The 18690-nt window shown below is 26.3% G+C and overlaps 1 protein-coding gene across 7 annotated transcripts in view; it reads right to left on the bottom strand.

The window, feature by feature from the left end:
- The window catches only part of LOC111633539 (putative leucine-rich repeat-containing protein DDB_G0290503), an 82932-nt gene continuing 64242 nt past the window's right edge, over nucleotides 1-18690 (bottom strand). For all 7 annotated transcript variants that reach the window (XM_023378168.1, XM_023378161.1, XM_023378145.1 and 4 more), the window contains 8 exons: nucleotides 17751-17870; nucleotides 6240-6383; nucleotides 4391-4587; nucleotides 2703-2803; nucleotides 2490-2630; nucleotides 2286-2392; nucleotides 220-342; nucleotides 1-139 (listed from right to left, as the gene is read on the bottom strand). In XM_023378168.1, coding sequence (XP_023233936.1) covers nucleotides 20-139; nucleotides 220-342; nucleotides 2286-2392; nucleotides 2490-2630; nucleotides 2703-2803; nucleotides 4391-4587; nucleotides 6240-6383; nucleotides 17751-17870 — 1053 coding nt within the window. In that variant the 3' untranslated portion in view covers nucleotides 1-19. The remainder of the gene's footprint in view (nucleotides 140-219; nucleotides 343-2285; nucleotides 2393-2489; nucleotides 2631-2702; nucleotides 2804-4390; nucleotides 4588-6239; nucleotides 6384-17750; nucleotides 17871-18690) is intronic.

An 18690-nucleotide genomic window follows, 5' to 3' on the forward strand; every position in this document is an offset into this window, starting at 1 on the left:
AAATTTTTCAATTTTATTATTATTGAAATGATCTTACTTGAACATTAATATCAATTCTTCTTGTGTTTAATAAAACACTACATATTTCACTATGTCCATTCTGTGCTGCTAAATGTAAGCAAGTCATCCCATCTTCACTCTAGAAAATGGATAATTGGATGTGAGATATGCTAAGTGCTTCAAATATGTATGTACTAAACATGTTATTAAATTACTTACTCGTGCATCTAACTGAGCACCAGCTGCTAAGAGATATAAAACTATAGACAAATGATTATTTTCTACGGCCAACATTAATGGAGTAAAAAGCTCATTATTCATATGATCTACCGATGCTCCAGCCTGCAAAAGAAAAATAATGTAGCTATTTCTACTTGTAAATTTCAGTATATTACATAAATTTGATTATATTTGACCATATATTGTAGTCTTATGTGAATTATTTAACATAGCTGTATCCTTTTTCAAAATTTAAACATTTTCGTTAAACTAAAAACTATTAAAACATTATTTTTAAACATCAAATATTAAAACACAGATAATGATCAAAATTTACACAGTTAGATAAATTGAATGATGTGTAATTTATCTATTTTGGATGCACACTTATAGGAATTAAATGGCCAAATGCCAAGTAAAACTTATTTATGCATCCAAAAATAATTAAATGAAAACAACAAAAAAAAACATTTAAAACATATTTTATTTATTTTATTTTTTACATATTGTAATATTCCTAAATAATTAGTTATTCCCTTTTAACAATAACAAAAATATTTACTAAATAAGGCAAATTAAAATTTTAAAAAATATATAAATATGCAAAAAATTTGTATATTGATTTATCTTTTAAATGCAGATTAACCTACAATTACATGCAGTTTTTCCATACAAGTGCATGTATAATGGGCAATTCTCACTGATTTTTCACATGTAATTACACTGCACATAATTGCCAATCCTAAAATTTGACAATTCTGAAAAATCACGTGATGTGTATTCTCAGCAAATGCCTAATTTCAACTAACACTAGATTACAAAACTCTTCAGATTAAAATAGAGAACTGCTTTAAAAGCTCTCTAATTTGTCTGAATACATCATTATGTATCACTGCAAAATCTTATGCATGAACTAAATGTATTTGTAAAGTTTTAAAGTTAGAACTGTTAATGTAATGAAATTTGATGGTTAATAAAATTACATAAATGTCTAGCAGGAGGTTGTGTTAGAACTAGTTTATGAAATTAAACAAACAAGAAAGAAGAAAAATACAACAAACAGAAGTAAAAAGCATCAAAGAATAGTAACAGGATCCTATATTTCTTTTAATATTATAACATAATAAAGAAATATTACTTTGTACTACGTTTAAAAATTAAAAAAAAAAACATGAAAGAGAAGAAAGTATTGAATATATGAATAAGATAGAAACTTAAATGAAATTCTAACAAAAAACTAAAACATCTTGTTGGGCATATTTTAAATATTGTGCAACAATACAGATGTTTTCAGTATTTTGACCGATTTCAAAACCAGACCAAGTCAAAAATATTGAATACATCTATAGAATGTTGGGTAAAGACAAATTCAATCAGCACACATGCTAACCCAATACTATGAGAATTAAATCACATTTCAGCTTTAAGAGTTAAATCTAATATGGAATTAATACTAAGTTTAGCTTAATTCATTATTTAAATCTGACTCTAGATTTAACTTTCAAAATAAATATGGCCAAATTGAAAGATAACATCTAGAAACAAATAAAACCATTAAAATATAATTAAATCATTGATTCTTTGAAGCAATTTGAGAAATCTAGTCTATTCTTAGCAGTATCAGCAGATTTGGTGTTTGTCAGATAACATTTAATAAAAACATATTTGACAGTGCTTACTGACTTTTAAAATGAAGAGGTGTTAAACAACAATTAAAACAAGTAAGCAATAACAATTAAAGGCAACTAGCAAAGAAAAAAAAAACAAAAAAATTATTTATAAAAAATACTACTGTAATGTTTCCATTAAATTGAACAAGACCTTTTACAACAGTACGAATTTGTAAGAGAAGTTAATGATCAAATGTCATCAAAAGATTATATTTAACAGTTAATAATGTTAATTTTACTTTGTATTCACATATAACAGAATTACATGTAATTTAAAAAGTATGCTTTCTTGTTATTAAATTAAAAATTTATATAGCATTCACATGTTTTTAATAAAAATTTTGTTTTCACATTTTTATAATTTTTTATTACTATTATTAAAAAAAATAAATATACCTGGACTAAAATTTGTACAAAAGCAAGATGGCCAAGTGATGCAGCAATATGAAGAGGTGTTTCATTTTCGTGATCTTCAAATCTATGATTAGGATTGAAACCTATTGCTAAAAAATTAGCATTACAATATTTAATTTTTTTCAAAAATAAAAATCATAAAATAAATAATATGACATTTTAAAATTGATAAATAATTTAACATACCTAACATTTGTAAGAATTTATCAATATCGCCTGTTTTAATTGGGCCATAGAAAGATTTTATTGTGAACCGCATATTCATTTTCTCTCCAGACATCAATGATAATAATGATTGTTGTTGAAGTTTGTTGAGAGAGAGACTTTCTACATGTATAATAAGAAAAAATAAATAATCCAAATTTTATATTAATTTAATTTTTCTACAGAATTAGTTACCTGATGGAGAAATATTTTCAGATGATTCATCAGAATTATCCAGTTTACAAATATTTTCATTTTTCTCCTCTTCATTTGAAGATAAGTATTTCATACCTGATCTACAATTAAAAATGCATTAAATTGATACTATAATTATTCTGGTAAATAATACACAGTTCTGTACATTAGATCCTAAAGCATATATGAATTATTCATATATGATAAATGTTGCAAAAAATGTTTTAAATTTAAAAAGTAATTAAAAATGTAAATAAATATGAAACATCAAATTATTGCTTGAAGTTATACTGGATGGTTGTAATTAAAGTATCTTTATTCAAAGCTGCCAAAATAAAATTTAGCATTCCAAATGCAATCAAATCTAGTAAAGTGGCATTTTAGGACCAAAAAAAAAAGACATTTCTGTAAAAATAATTACTACCAACGCTCACCAATATGGCAATTTTGGCACTGCAAGTAACAACATTTTATTTGTATAAGATGGTCATATCAAAGAATACACCAAACCCAAACTGCCAAGACACTGATATGTGTATTGAAGCCTGCCACATTATTCATTAACTGTAATAATTGTGGTAACATCTTAATACTTGTAAAGTGATCTGCATCTTCAACTTCAATGAGGTTAAACTCCTAGATGGCCAGTTTTTTCAAATCCTGTGATCACTCTTCTGAGACCTTTAAAAATAATGGTCCACAGCATAAGTTCTTACAATTGTGGAGTTCTCAAAATGCAAGCACAGCATTGCTGTTATTTTCCTTAAACAGCTTCATAAATAAGGTGAATTCCAACAAAGTGATAGCAATTGAAACTGATAAGAATGACATTCAACATTGTGATCACACATAAAAAGTCACATTTTTATACCTATAACTTTGTTGCTTGAACATTTTTATACCTAGTACAATACACATGCTTTTTTTGTTGCTCACAGCACCAAAGGTGTCATAGTGGTGTTTTGGTACAGTCTTTTTTTTTTTTACAGAAATGTGTTCTGTATGTCTCGAAATGCCACCATAATAAATTTGGCTGCATTCAGACTTAAATATCTTGCTAAACAGTATTGAATAAGAATACTTTAATTACAATCATCTGGTATATTAAAGCAAATATTCTAAATTATTAATTCAATTTGCATCTTAGTTGAATACACTTCTAATAGATTTTTTTACTAAACCATTCATTTAAATGTCATAAATATTAAATGGGACAATTTAGAATTGTAAATAAATATAAACTATAAGTTTGTACTTATTCATCTACTCAATTAACCATACGAATATGAATATGTTACAAGATAAAATTTACAAAAGTATACATAATAAAATAAAAAAAATAAATGTTATTAAATTAACATCTGAAACTATAATGTAAAGATAGAAATTATTGATAAACGAATAAAATATAAGAATTAAAAAGTATTTTCTACTGGGATAAACAGTTAAAACTGTGAATTCATTTTATTTGCTTGTTAAAAATGTTTTGTATTTCAGAGAGATCATTCACAGATAAAGAATAATTATAAATTCAGATTCCCAGTATGTTTGAAGAATTATAAAGTACTTTTATAAAACTCAATCAGAAGATTCTTGACTAAAAATATTAAATTCAAATATTAGCTCTCAGAATTTTTTCAGTTATTTTAACATTTAAAAAAAAAGTTCTTCATTAAAAAATAACTTACTTGACTAAAGATTTTTCTTTTAATTTGCTTGGTGAACGATGAATATTTAACTCTAATTTAATCTTCCGAAAATTAGACTTTGCTCCACAATGTGGACATTTTTCACTCAAACCATTGACAGATGAGATGCAATGACAATGAAATAAATGTATCTGGCACCGAGTTTTCCTTTGCAATATGCATTGTGAAAATGTTCCCTATTAAATATAATTGAATACTTTATGAATATTTTTAAAAATTACTAGTGAAAAGTTATTAAATGAGAGTAGCCTTTTAAATATAAAATTAAAAATCGATATATTTTTAAGAGTCACTTAATCAAAAGATAATTTTTCTACTCTCTATAAGTTATATGACATTACAAATCTAGAAATATTAAATATTTCTTAAAATACAAATATAAAAATTTGCTTTCATCTTTTGAATTTAGTCATCAACAATTTATTCATTCACTACCATCATTAGAACATCATTTTATTTTACTATTAATGTTAACTATATGGACTTTATGTAATAGTAGATAACTTGTTAAAAATCTTTATTTTCAAGTATTAAACTATTTCCAAGAAGTAAATTTTATGGAACTGCAGATCAAGAGATAGAGTACTGCAGTTTTTCTAATGCAATCCTCTGTTCAGTATGACTTCAAAAGAACAGGATAGGAAGATAAAATTAAGTGAAATCATTGATAAAAATTTACTTTTCTTAAAATAATTCAAAACTAACTATATATGATACTGTATCAGTAATTTTCATTACTTGTATAGTAGAGTAAAACTATAATTAACCTATAAATATCACTCATTGTAATTTAGATTTCTTAACAGGCAATTTTGTAAGTTTCTTTATTGTCATTTTGTATCACATAAAGCATTTTTGACTACTATAACTTTTACCAGCAAAGTTATTATTCAATTATCAAACATTTTCAGTTTCATCTCAGAATACACTGAATAGAAAAGAACATAGAGGTAAAAACAATCTTTTTCTATATTCTTAATGTTTTACTTTTTTGTTTTTATATTGTCTACCTGGATCTCGTTCATAAATAGGACTCATTATACCAGTGTGGTTTTTGATTTGCAAACAGAAGAAGACTTAGTCAAAATATCTCTATTTTCACCAGATGAAAAGAAAGATATTTTAACTAAAACTTTGCAAATCAGAAACTACACCAGTATAATAAGTCCTATTTATAAATAAGGTTCTCAAGTAGACAAAATAAAAACAAAAAACACAGAAAGGAATACACAGTTTTGAAATTAAATAAAATACACAATTCAAATTTAAATATTTCTTTTTATGTTCTGTTCTATTCAGTATCCTGAAAATGGCTACTTGACAGCAAAAAAGTAAACTAGTAAAAATTTGAGTGATTATACTGTATTATCTTTTTTATTATATATTTGTTAATATTAATTTATTATGTAATCTTATTTATTAAATGAAACTGTAATAAATTGTAACTTTGGAATTTGTATTGTAAATTGTAAAGAATATCATTCTTTATCTTTTAAATGAAGTGTTTTCATAATCAATCCACATATAGTTATTTAAACTTTTACTTTACAAACAGAATTGTTTTTTAAATTAAAAAAAGCTTTATATTAATTATTTTATTTTCACAAAATTATTTAATTTCTTCATATTTTATTATATTTTATTTTTTTAAAGTAAAATCTTTGTGATTATTGATAGGATCTAAAAATTTTACAAACTGCTATAATCTGTGAACTATAGCTAGTAATTTGAAATGCATATGCAAATATAAATATAAAAATTGAACTATAATAATATAAATTATGAATATTTTTAAAATTTTAATTTTTAAATAAATAAAGTAAGTTACTTGTGTGCAAAAAATTCCACAACATGGACAACATTGATGATGATGCAATCTCCACATATGAACTTCACATAACATCATATATGGAATTATTGTTGATGGACGAACTAATACATGATTACTGACAATGTTACTACATCCAATGACCTAAAAAAATGTGTAGATTATTTTATTAATACTTTTTAATAACCAATACGATAAGATCAAAATTTTTGATTTAAAACAACTTAATATCTTAAAGGTATTATAATTGAATATACAATAACAACTGTATCATTCATCTCATCAAGGATATTATCTTGATGAGGCAAAATATTTCAATAATTTCAACTAACAAAATTTATTCACTCTAGATCAGTGTCTTACCCAGAGTGAACAAATGTCATCTGTGAACAAATTACATCTGATCACCATATGAAGCATGCAATGCCATTGTTTTCTAAATACATTTTATCGAAGAATTGAATTCTAAATGTAACGTTTTCTGCCACAAAAGAATATTGTGGTGATATTGGCAGTGTAAGTGGTTGTATTTTGAAGATGAATTTATGTGAAAATATAATGTTTAAAGTGCCAGAATGCAAGTCACGTGATTTTTGGCATGTAAAACATGGGCTTATATTTACATCATTTTGGTATTCTGGAGAATTTGTAACCTAGTGAGTATTTTACCATTTTATTGTAAAATTGAAATGAATTCATTTATTAGAAAAAATGTTTTTTAACTCTCCTGAAAAGTTTCTTTTTTGGCATTTACAACATTATGGCATTGCACGCTTCATATAAAATCAGGGGCTATGGAAGAAACTTGTCATGGAGCTACCACTGATTTACAAGTTCAAAGTTATATCAAATTAAATTTATCAACATATTAAGCTTTGAAACAATTCATATTTTTTTCTACATAAATAAATATATAACTTATTCATGCTATTTACAATATATATCTGCAGCTTTGAAGAATAAGGGTCAATATCAAGGACATTCTTCCAAGTTAATTCAATATATATATATATATATATACACACACACATATTTCTTATTTACATTTTAAACTTCTTTGATTTTTAGCAGAAAAAAATTAGGTGGGCTATGGGCTACTCAGCTCTCATTTCCAAAGCTCCTGAGAATGGATGAACTGCAAACATCTGGCTATAGATATAAAATCATATCCATGTGTGAAGGGAAAATAAAGAGTGTAACAATTTAACATCATTGCTCAAGTCACTAAATCTGAGCTCAAAGGTTATGCAGAGATTCATTATTGAAAAATCTACTTCAAACTCCCTAAGCTACTGATGGTAAAAGCAGATATGGTTATTATATGCCCTCAACAATTGTGAGGAATATGTAAAGAATCAATCAGAACTATGATCCAAATTTAGTGTATATATTTGACCATGAATATTAAATACATAAAATAACTAGATAAATCTTATACTATTACACATTATCAAATTACATTCAATCAGATACAACACTAAGATGCAAATACATTTTTTTTATACTGATCTGCTATTGCCTAAAATGACGAACACAGATATGTATAAAAATACAGACAAATCATAATCCTGCTTAGCATAGGAGAATAGAAACACAACTAAATGATAGATAACAAATAAACAGGAAAATTACATAAACACACACAATATATATGAGGCTGTCCATAAATGATATCAAGCCTCATGGGGAAGATGGCAATTCAGAATGTAACACAATGTTACAAGAGGAAATGAAGGAGAATAATCCTTGCGATGTCATATTTCACATTTATCATTAATTAGTATCAGATGCTTTTTAACACAATATGTCACATTTAAAACATACTCTTTAAAATTTTAGTTTTTGTACTTAAATTTATATAAGAATACCATAAGATAGCAAAATTTAAGTTTGTATTGTTATATTGTTTGTACAGTTAATTTACTATGGCTGGTAACAATTAATCTGTTATGGTTGCGGTAAAATGATTCTGTACAGTGGAATTTACATCATCACATTCACACTATTTGTATGTTACAAATAACCCATCAGTTCATCACTTACAAGTCTGAAATCAAAAGAATGATAAGATAAGTAGCATTATGAGGTCCTGGAAATGTCCTGGAACCACACTAAAATCTAAAAATCACAAAATTTGTTAATATTATAAAATATAAATTTTTATGTCCATAAAAGGAAATATTAAATTTAATAGAGAGGGGAAAAAACATTTCCTCAGAAATTAGACAAACGAAAACTAGACAATGTAATCCTAAGATCAACTATCTGCGGTTGGAATCGAATTAAATGTCAATTTTTGACTCATCCTGTGATCTGAGTTCAGATCTCATTACACTTAGTAATGAGTGACAACCAATAAGAAAGTGGGGATGAGAAAAAATAACCAATTGAAGTGGTTGATCTAGAACCAAAACTGATAAAAACTCTGATTTCAAGGACACAAGGAGCTTCTCTCTCTGATTTTTCATTGTGAAGCATCTTCCTTGGTTGAATTCTCCACATCACCCCTGACTGATCTGGACTGATCATCTTCTCAACAGACTTTCTCACAACAACGCCCCAAATTCATATTCATTCACAATTCCAATACGAACATGAAATTCTGAAACCTTATCCTTAGAGAAGTCTTTTGCTCTTCCCAAACTCGTGGTTTCTGATTGGCATTGCTTTGATCTCTGAATGGTGCTTAAGGAAACCATAGTACCAGCAACACCAGCTCTTTTTTTTTATCTTTAATGAATCACTGATTGATTCTGTTAGTTTCAGCTATCTGATATGACAATTCCATCAAATCTTTCCATGTTAGTCCAAAAACATTGATTCCAAGTAAAGAATGTGTTCAGCTAGATCATCCTCTATTGCTTTAGGAAGTTCATATCTCATCCAAAGTGTTTCTTCTCATCAATGATGAAAGCATTGATACCATCAAAGTGTCTCTTCAATGTAGCTTAGGAACACTGTAATTTCTCACAGCTGCATTTAGACCCATATCACCATTTCTGAATACCCAAGTGTTCAAACAGTTATAGTAACAAGTAATTGAAAGTGTCATCTTGAAATGCATTCTTGGTACAATGCAGGAAATCATGCATTGGTCCAATATAAGAGACATGCTAACCACTTACCATTGTTTATTCCCTAAAAAAATATATAAATTTCTTTCATCACGATGCGTATTAAAACTTAGGTTATAGACTCAGTTAGTAATTGAAACAGCCATACTTACTGTCTACAAATTCACAGAACTTCTATAGCACTAGATAATAATCAAAATAATTACACCAAACACAGTTAAAGATAAAAATACATCATAGCTTTTACAAATGTGAGCTAATATCCACCATTTTGCTCTCAGGAAAGTCACATGATATAAGCTTCTAATCAATGCTGCCAGATATCAATTTCTTTCAAAAACTACAGAATAATGTGAACAGTCCAATTTATAAAATGATCCAATATCCACAATTTTCCCCTACTATGAACTCCTTGGTTGTCTTTGTTTCTAAAATCAGTTAAATTAAATAAGTTAATTTTATACACAGAACTTCTATATCCATCAGAGTATGGGAGTGAGACAAGCACACTACTGTATTTACAAGTTAATCAGTTATTTAATGTGTTAAAAATTTTTATTGAGTTTTTGAAAGATTTAAAGTTTACTTTCAGAATATTACCAAAGAAAGAAGAAATATAGAAAAGTGACATTTGATAATATTTTCTAAATCTGTACACTACAGAGTATCACATAAACTGGAAAGAAAGAACTTTTGAATTTGTTTGGAATGCTTTAGTTGAGAACAGATGATGTTGAGTAATGGAAATGGTGTTGAGGATGATGACAGACATGACAGGATAAAGCATTCCCATGGATACACATACCTCCAATATTCCCACTGTGTCAATTAAAGAGAACCTTACAACCCCACTGGAGTGAAACAACTCACTAGCAGAGTGTAACAAAAATAAAATTTTCATTAATATAATGCTATTGTTATTGTAACGTATTGTGTTTTATCTTGATAAAAGTGTAAATAAAGCATTTTAAGTTAACATTCATTACAGTTACAAATTCAATGCAATTGATGCAGTGTATATTTACATCATAATAATGAAAAGGCTTTGTTGAGGGATGAAAACCAATGTGACATCATTTCTGAAAGGGGCTATGTCATAATGTGACAATGAATAACATGGGAGTTAAAAATGTTAAAAGGTTAAAAATGTAAAATTTTAGTGTGATATCATTTATGGATGGCCCTTATATACATATTAACACACCATCAAAATTGATGAAATCAAACAGAAAAATATCCAAGAAAAGTAAAATATACAAGACATAAACAATGTAGCATAATATAAACTCAAAAACTACAAATCACAATGACAAAGAATATAAAACTGTTCACTACAGAAAAACTAAGTTATTTAGAAACAAGGAAAAGTATTATATAGATAAATATGTAGAAAAACTATCTCATAATTGCAAAATTATAATATACCAAGAAAAAATTAATAAAATATTAGTCATCCCCTTAACTCAGTACTCTCATACACAATAATACATCTAGGATATCAAGCTTTTAACACATATTACAAAAATATAATTCATCCAGAGCCTGTATACCAACACAAATTTTTATATACTCAGATATCAAACAATAAAATGCATCATAGACCAAAAAAAACAGCAGCAACAACACAGTTTAAATTAATTTTCGTTATCTGAGACATGTAAAAACATTTAAAGATAATAATAATAATAATAAACAAAAACGTGCAGAATATGCCCAATAGATCAAACAAGGTTCAGTAAAATTTTGATATATTTTGGAAGTTTATTCATAACTTAAAAATATTATGACAACACAATACTTCGAAAACATAAAAACTGTAAGTGTCTTGGGTCCATTTTTGCATGCACAGCAGCTTACGTGAAAATTTTAGTTCATCAAGAATGAAAATAGCTTTTAGTTGCAAAAATATTTTGTGTCGAAAAACAAAATGTCAAGTATTAATAGGTCACTCATCAGTTTCAATTTCAGTTCCATTAATCACATATTACATCAAGTTTAAAACTGATGCTATCCCATAATGATGGATGATAAGTGCTTAATAATATTTTAATTAGAAGGAAAAGGATAAATTTACTAAAATTAAAAGTTTTTTGCATAGAAAATTACAAGATAAGGCCAATTTAATTATTTTAATGATTGAGCTGAGCAAGCGAAGATCATTTCTTTACACTCAAATGTCATTGGAATTAAATAAACTCTTCCGAATCGCTTAACCAATCTCGAATCGCTTAACCAAATTTAGCATGGACATCAAGTCCAAATGTGAAGTTAAAGAAACAAGCAGTTAAGTAAGCAAACCAATGGCATAATCCATTTCATATGAAACTAACTACATTGGTTTGGTTACTTAGCTGCTTGTTTCTTGGACTCATCCCTGGTCAGTGAATGTCGTAAGACATTGGTGTCAAATTAAAAAAATTAATATTTTTACTACAAACTCGGCATCTTCTGGCAGAAACAATTTTATCAATATCAGGTGTAATTTTTTTTGAGATAATGGATATTTTTAATACAGATGTTAAATGCATATTTATTGATTTCGCCCTGCAAAAAATCTTATTAATCTTTAAAATGAAAAATAATTGTCCACATAGATACATAGATATGTACTACCAAATACTGCCAATATTCTTGCAGAAAACATATGCATTTCAATAAAATCTTCTGTCAAGTACAGATAAAAATCTGTACAGAAGATTTTATTGAAATGCATATGTTGAGAATGAACTCAATTTCTGAAAATGAACTCAAAATTTCTGAAAATTAAGTTTAAAAAAAATCAAGCCTGGAATACCAACTTCATTATACTTTTCTTTCAGCACAGTGTTGCTCTAAATTTCAATCAATTCCATTTGGATGTTTCTTTTTGCTTCTTTGGCATTAAAAGAAAAAGGAGCACTAAATAGTAAAAATTGTTTTCGCATGTCTTGAATTCTTCAAATCGTTTTTTGAAATTCATATAGTAATTCTTGAATATTTGAGACAGAGCATTAGCAAAGTCTCTTCTATGTGGCTTACAGAATTGCATTCTTTCTCAAAATCTGTTTGATCAATTTTGATTAAACTTTGCCATGTTCCATTAATTGTGATGAGGAATGCAAAAACATAATAAAAAATGGGGGTCCATGACTTCATTTTTGAGATATTAGATTGTAGCACAAGTGCTTCTGACAAAGAGATATTGCTTGAATTGCATGACTTCATTGTGTGATGTTCCTTCTACAGGCTTATAGAATTGTTTATAGAAAATTACAACATAAGGCCAATTCTCAAAATTTAATGGGCTGATTTTGATAAAATTTTGTCATTTTCCATTAATTGCAATGAGGGTCCATTTAAATGTAAAAAATAGGAGTCCATGACTTTGTTNAAATAACGAAAATCTATAAAAATTCTATTAAGGTTAGAAAACATCAACTTTCATAAATCAAGAATAAAATCAAAATACTTGTAATAAACTAAATACAAACATATCAAGGTAATGCTAAACTACTTAAACATTTTATTTAAATTTAAAAAAAAGTATTAGAAAAAATTGAAAAAATCAAATTGTTTTTGTATTATGTGACATAGACTGAACCAACCAGTAAAATGGTTATAATTTCTAAAAGTTATTTTGAGATAAATACCTGTTTCCAGTATCTGATTGAAAAATAGCTAGATGAGAAATAATATTAACTCTTAACATTAAATAATTATTTATATATTAAATTTCAATAGTTAGTTAATTTAATACAATAAAACTTCAGTAAAATAAACTAAAATTGTGTAGTGAACACATCTGTGACCTTGCAAGACTACTATTAAACTGACAATTTTCCTTTAGCCAACAAAACATTAGTTTATTAAAAGAAAAAAAAACTCTGTCTTGGTTTTTCAATTTATCATTGCTATTATTATTAGTATTTATTTTGCATTATTTTATTTATGTAAGTAGAATTCAATATTATTATTTAAAATATAAACATTTAATAGTGTTTTAAATGTCTATTTCATACTTAAGAATTCAGATTGTCTTTGATATAGGCAAGATTACATTTATATAGTTTATTATCATAGTTTTTTTAATATTGCAAAAATATTAAAAACAATAAAAATATTTGTTGTTCTCTAATTNATGCATATTATAAATTTTTTTCCTATTTACTATTCATAGTTTATTATCATAGTTTTTTTAATATTGCAAAAATATTAAAAACAATAAAAATATTTGTTGTTCTCTAATTAATGATGATCTTATCCAAAAATATTCATTTTTGTTTAGGAATTCAGATTTTGGATTTAGTAAGGTTTCTTTTGTTGGAGGTTGAAAAGAAATGAAAAAAAGGCAAGTAAATAATCAAAAATAAATAAATTTAGCTTTATTTTAAAGATAATAATAATTATACTAACCATTAGTATTTATAGATGATACATTTTCTTTTTTTCTGCTTAATGAATTTGTACTGTTTTCTCCATTAATTTCCATAAAATTTGCTAACTCGGTTGAACGACTGATTGCCAATTCTTTGCTTGCCAATGATTTTGATTTATTATTATTACGTTTTATTTCATTAATTTTATTTTGAAAATCTATGGTACTAGAGGATTCTTCTATTACTTTTTCTGATTCAGGAAATTGTTCTGTTTCTACTGTAGACAATATAACTTTTAAGAAAATTAAAATAAAATGCAAAAAAAAACAAACGAAAATAGCTATAAAAAGGAATTTATTATAAATGCTTAAAAATTATTTTTAAAATTTATTTTTACACTTAAACGTCATACTATACAAAGTGTTGTGTTTATTTAAAACAATCAGTTTATCTCGCTAAATATATAAACTTCTTTTGTTGTTATTTCACTACGAATTTCGATTTAAAAATAGCAAAACCCTTCCTTTCTATTCGACATTTAGATTTTTCTATTGATAATAATTGATAAATGATATCTCGTCTATATACAACACGCAAAAACACATCGATTAACTAAACATTGACGACAATTCTTTTTTGAAATTTGCGTGGTAGCAGTATATTTTAATTGGGCTGATCGATAAATAACAATCACTTTAATTATTTCGGTTGTTTTTTATTTATCGATGGAACGAAAAATAAGATTTTCTTCACCTCCGCAACAATAAACTACATTTATAAATTTCAAAAAATCGTAGCGACAGATGTTAGCGGGTTGTTTACAAGAATAGCGATTAAACGTTTTAACGTTGATGATGATAATAATAATTACGCAATGCTTCTATTTTTAATCTCTATATGATTTTACACGTGTATTAAATGGATTCGTATGAAATTTTCATCGTTATATATATATATATATTTGAGGTCAAATCATGTTACCGCTTTTTACACACACAAATTTTAAGATTGTTGATTTTAAAAAAATATATATATATNTGATGTTCCTTCTACAGGCTTATAGAATTGTTTATAGAAAATTACAACATAAGGCCAATTCTCAAAATTTAATGGGCTGATTTTGATAAAATTTTGTCATTTTCCATTAATTGCAATGAGGGTCCATTTAAATGTAAAAAATAGGAGTCCATGACTTTGTTTTTGATATACAGAGGTATTAAATTACAATTGTCCATGCTCTCCGATGTGATTGAACGTAACGAATGAAATTTAGGTCTAAGGGTCAAAAATAAAATCGACATTGCATGTGGAAAATAGGGACAAAAAACAAACAAAACACAAGAACAAAGCAATCGATGACAATTGCTTTGTTCTTGGATAGCATCTCCATGTCGGCAAGTGTAAGGATCGTCTCTCCGTACCAGGCAGGTACAAAGATTTGCAATATATTAAAGATTTATTTTGTATTTTTTAAAATTCCATTTTATTATTATATCATCATCATCTTCAAGCTTTACTTTACTTATTATATCATCATCATCTTCAAGCCACTGGCTGAATTACAGTCTCCGGGGTCACGTGTTTGACATCACTGTCATAAACTATTTAGAATCCTGATCAGATCTTGTTTTTTAAGACTATCACGGGAAAACTCTATCATAGTCTTAGGCTATGATTTTGGGTGCTCAACACAACTTGCAGATGTTGAAAACAATGAAGTGATCCTAGTTTATGCAGTAGTAATTATTAATTCATTTGTAAAAGTTTTATTTTGTAAAAGTAATGTAATCCAATTAAAATTAAAAACTATATAATAAATTTATTCCATTGTAATACTGAAAAAGAAAGTAAGTAAGTACAAATAATATATATCAATATTTATTTTTCTTCATTTTTTTATATAATGTATACCAGTAAATATTACAATATTAATAATGTTTTAAAATTTTAATTTTTATAGTAATTTATTTTTTTAACTGAACAATGATTTTAAAGATGTATATTTATTAAAAACAGTTTTATTTCAGAACTGCTTATTTTTATAAATAAACTACCACTAACTTCAGTCACTATTTTGACTTTTTATATCGTACTACTAAAAGAATAATCTTCCTTCCATTAAACAAGCAAAACCACAGTTTAAAAATATTTAAATGTGAAAATAAACTAAATAAAAACTTTAAAAATACAGTATTTTTAATGTCTACATTGTTGAACTACAGAATTGCTTCTTTGGTCACAGGATATTAGGTATAATTTAGATATTTACAACTATATTTTAAAGTGTCAGTTCATCAACTGATTTCATTTAATACTGTGATCACACTATGACATGGAGAAATATGCACAGATCAAATCATTATGAAATCTATGTAACTTGTATGAACATATAATTTGTGGATATTAGATATTAGAAAATAGATGTATCAAAGTTTGTATTAACTAAAATTGAATTAGGATACATCAGGTTATAAATGCCAACCAATATCAATCATGAATATGTATTTCTGTCAGTCCCAGAAAGAAAGGTCAATCCTTAGGTGACCCAGCATAAATTTTTGGTAACAGTTGAGAATAGTCAAAAAGATGAATAAACTGTCCACTAATGATTTCTGGGAAGTGTTTAAGGAAAGATCTTCAAAAAAACTGAGTCATATTGAAGGAAGAGAGAGGAGAATCATGAGCATGTTTATAAACAGAAGAAGATAGAACCCCTATTGAGTAAGTCTTCATCATCAACACAGGAATATGATCTAGACATACCAAAAATTTATCAGAAGGAAGAGTCTCTGGTATAAAACCTGGACTAAGTGTTAAGTGGAGGAAGGTTATTATTTCCATCCAATTAAATCATGCACCACCATTAGATATCAAGAGATCCTGCAGAGAGAGAGACTATGGACTATTGGACTTGTCTTTAATCCTCTTCATTGTTTGTTTATCATCTTAGACCTTACTATCTACTGACCTCCCAAATATCTTACTTTCTCCAAAAGAAAGTTGATCTTTTTCCTTGATGTGACTCATGCTCTTGCCCATTTTATATGGGCAAGAGCATGACCATCAAGAGATTAATGTCCATTTACATAAATTGAATTGTTGGTTCTTAATAATGAAAGTCAATTAGTGTCATTGTCATCCTGACATAATCAAAGGGTAATTTAATGAAATATATGTAAGATAGAATCACACACTTATAATGTATTAAAAATTCAATTTTCACCTATTGAGTTTATTACAGAAAATATAAGTAATTTACTATTTTTCATTAGCTAATTCACTGGCTAATTCTATTTACTAATACTAAAACGAATAATATAAAATAAAAAAAGCTTTTTACATTCATAATCAAGTTTAAAATTATTTTATAATAACCACATTAACTAATTTTACAATTATTAAAACTCTTCTGCTTTTAATAGAGAAAATATTGATATCAAAATATTTTAAATATAATTATAACAAATATATAAGCTAATATATAATGTTTCATTATTTAATTGTAATGCTAAAGTTTTACATTTATACAAAGTTTCTATTTTTGTGATAAGATAATGTTATTTATATCATAAAACAAACACATCCAAAATTTATGGCTCTTACACGATATGATTACAAATAAAATAAAAAATTAACTTATCATGAGTACAAAAATTCTTACACTAATATAAATTCGAGTTAATTTAAAAAGAAAATTGTATAACTTTTAAAAACTAAATAATGCTAATTAATTATTATTACTGTAAAATAATGATACATCAGTTTTTATAAAGTTTAGAACTATTATTTATTAAAAAAAGAATGCTAATGTTCTTCCACTATTTGATCCTCCATCAGTTTTGAATATAGATTATAATACACAAAACAATATTTGTTTCAAACTTGAAAATTTTAGCCTATCACAATAATTTCTATAAAGATATTCTCATATTTCTTGATCAAACTTTGTACATTTTTACATGTTTCTGAAAATCTAATTAAATCTTTTTCAGTATTCATAAAATGTTTCCAATAATTTCATTTTCATTATGAGTGTACAAATTAAAAAATTAAGACATTTTAAATATTAACTTTGTCATTACCTTTTCATCAATAGAATCTTTAGCCTGACAGTATATGGCATGAGAATCTGTTTCCTTCTTTTCACATTCTATTGGTTTATTGTAACAGGTACAGATACTCGAAGAGAAGCTAGCATCTGTCTTCATTTTAAATGAAAAAAATGATTAGTCATCTTGTTTATTGAACATAGACTTTAAAGAATGTTTAAAGATTGTAACTGAATTATATTAATGTCAAAAAAACTTAAGGTAAATATAATTATATTGATAAATACTAAATTAAGTTCTTTGCTTTTTTTGTTTCAAATGTAATTTAGATATTTAGACATCTTTGAATTAATTAATTAAAGCATAACATTAACATTATTATTTTCTAAAAATATTTCAATGTTAGTTTTCAGAAAAACTGTAAAATATGCTGAAAATATTCATATAAATTCACTTAATATAGAAATTTTTCTTTTTTAAATAATGAATAAATTAATGTTCAGTAATAATTATAAATATTTTAAGGGGCTGTCCATTAATTAGGTGTACTGTTTTGAGAACACTTTTGATCTCCTCACTTTCTGTTGTATACAGCAATGTGCTTTTGGCAAACCATTCCCTTTAATTATATGTGAAATAGTTCATGAAACCCTTAACACTGAAGAAATGATTTTAAAAAGTTCTGCATATGTTTTTTAACTGAGTTTATTCACAAGATTAGTAAGTACAAATACATATGCCATTAACAATGCGCTAACAAAAACAATGTAGATAATGCTTTGACACCCTAAACCTTCTTGCAACCTTCACAAACTGTACTGTACATGTAATTAATGGACAGTCCCTAAATTTAAATTACTAGGCCTAGATTTGGATATTTACATAGCTATTATAATTTAAGGAAAGTATTTAGTTCATTTGTCCTTTCTTTATCTAAATCGACAAAGGATAGATAAACGTCATAACTGTCCAT

This window comes from Centruroides sculpturatus, unplaced genomic scaffold, assembly GCF_000671375.1.
Source record: "Centruroides sculpturatus isolate CEXI.00-Female unplaced genomic scaffold, Cexi_2.0 scaffold54, whole genome shotgun sequence".
In the NCBI taxonomy this organism is placed as follows: domain Eukaryota; kingdom Metazoa; phylum Arthropoda; class Arachnida; order Scorpiones; family Buthidae; genus Centruroides; species Centruroides sculpturatus.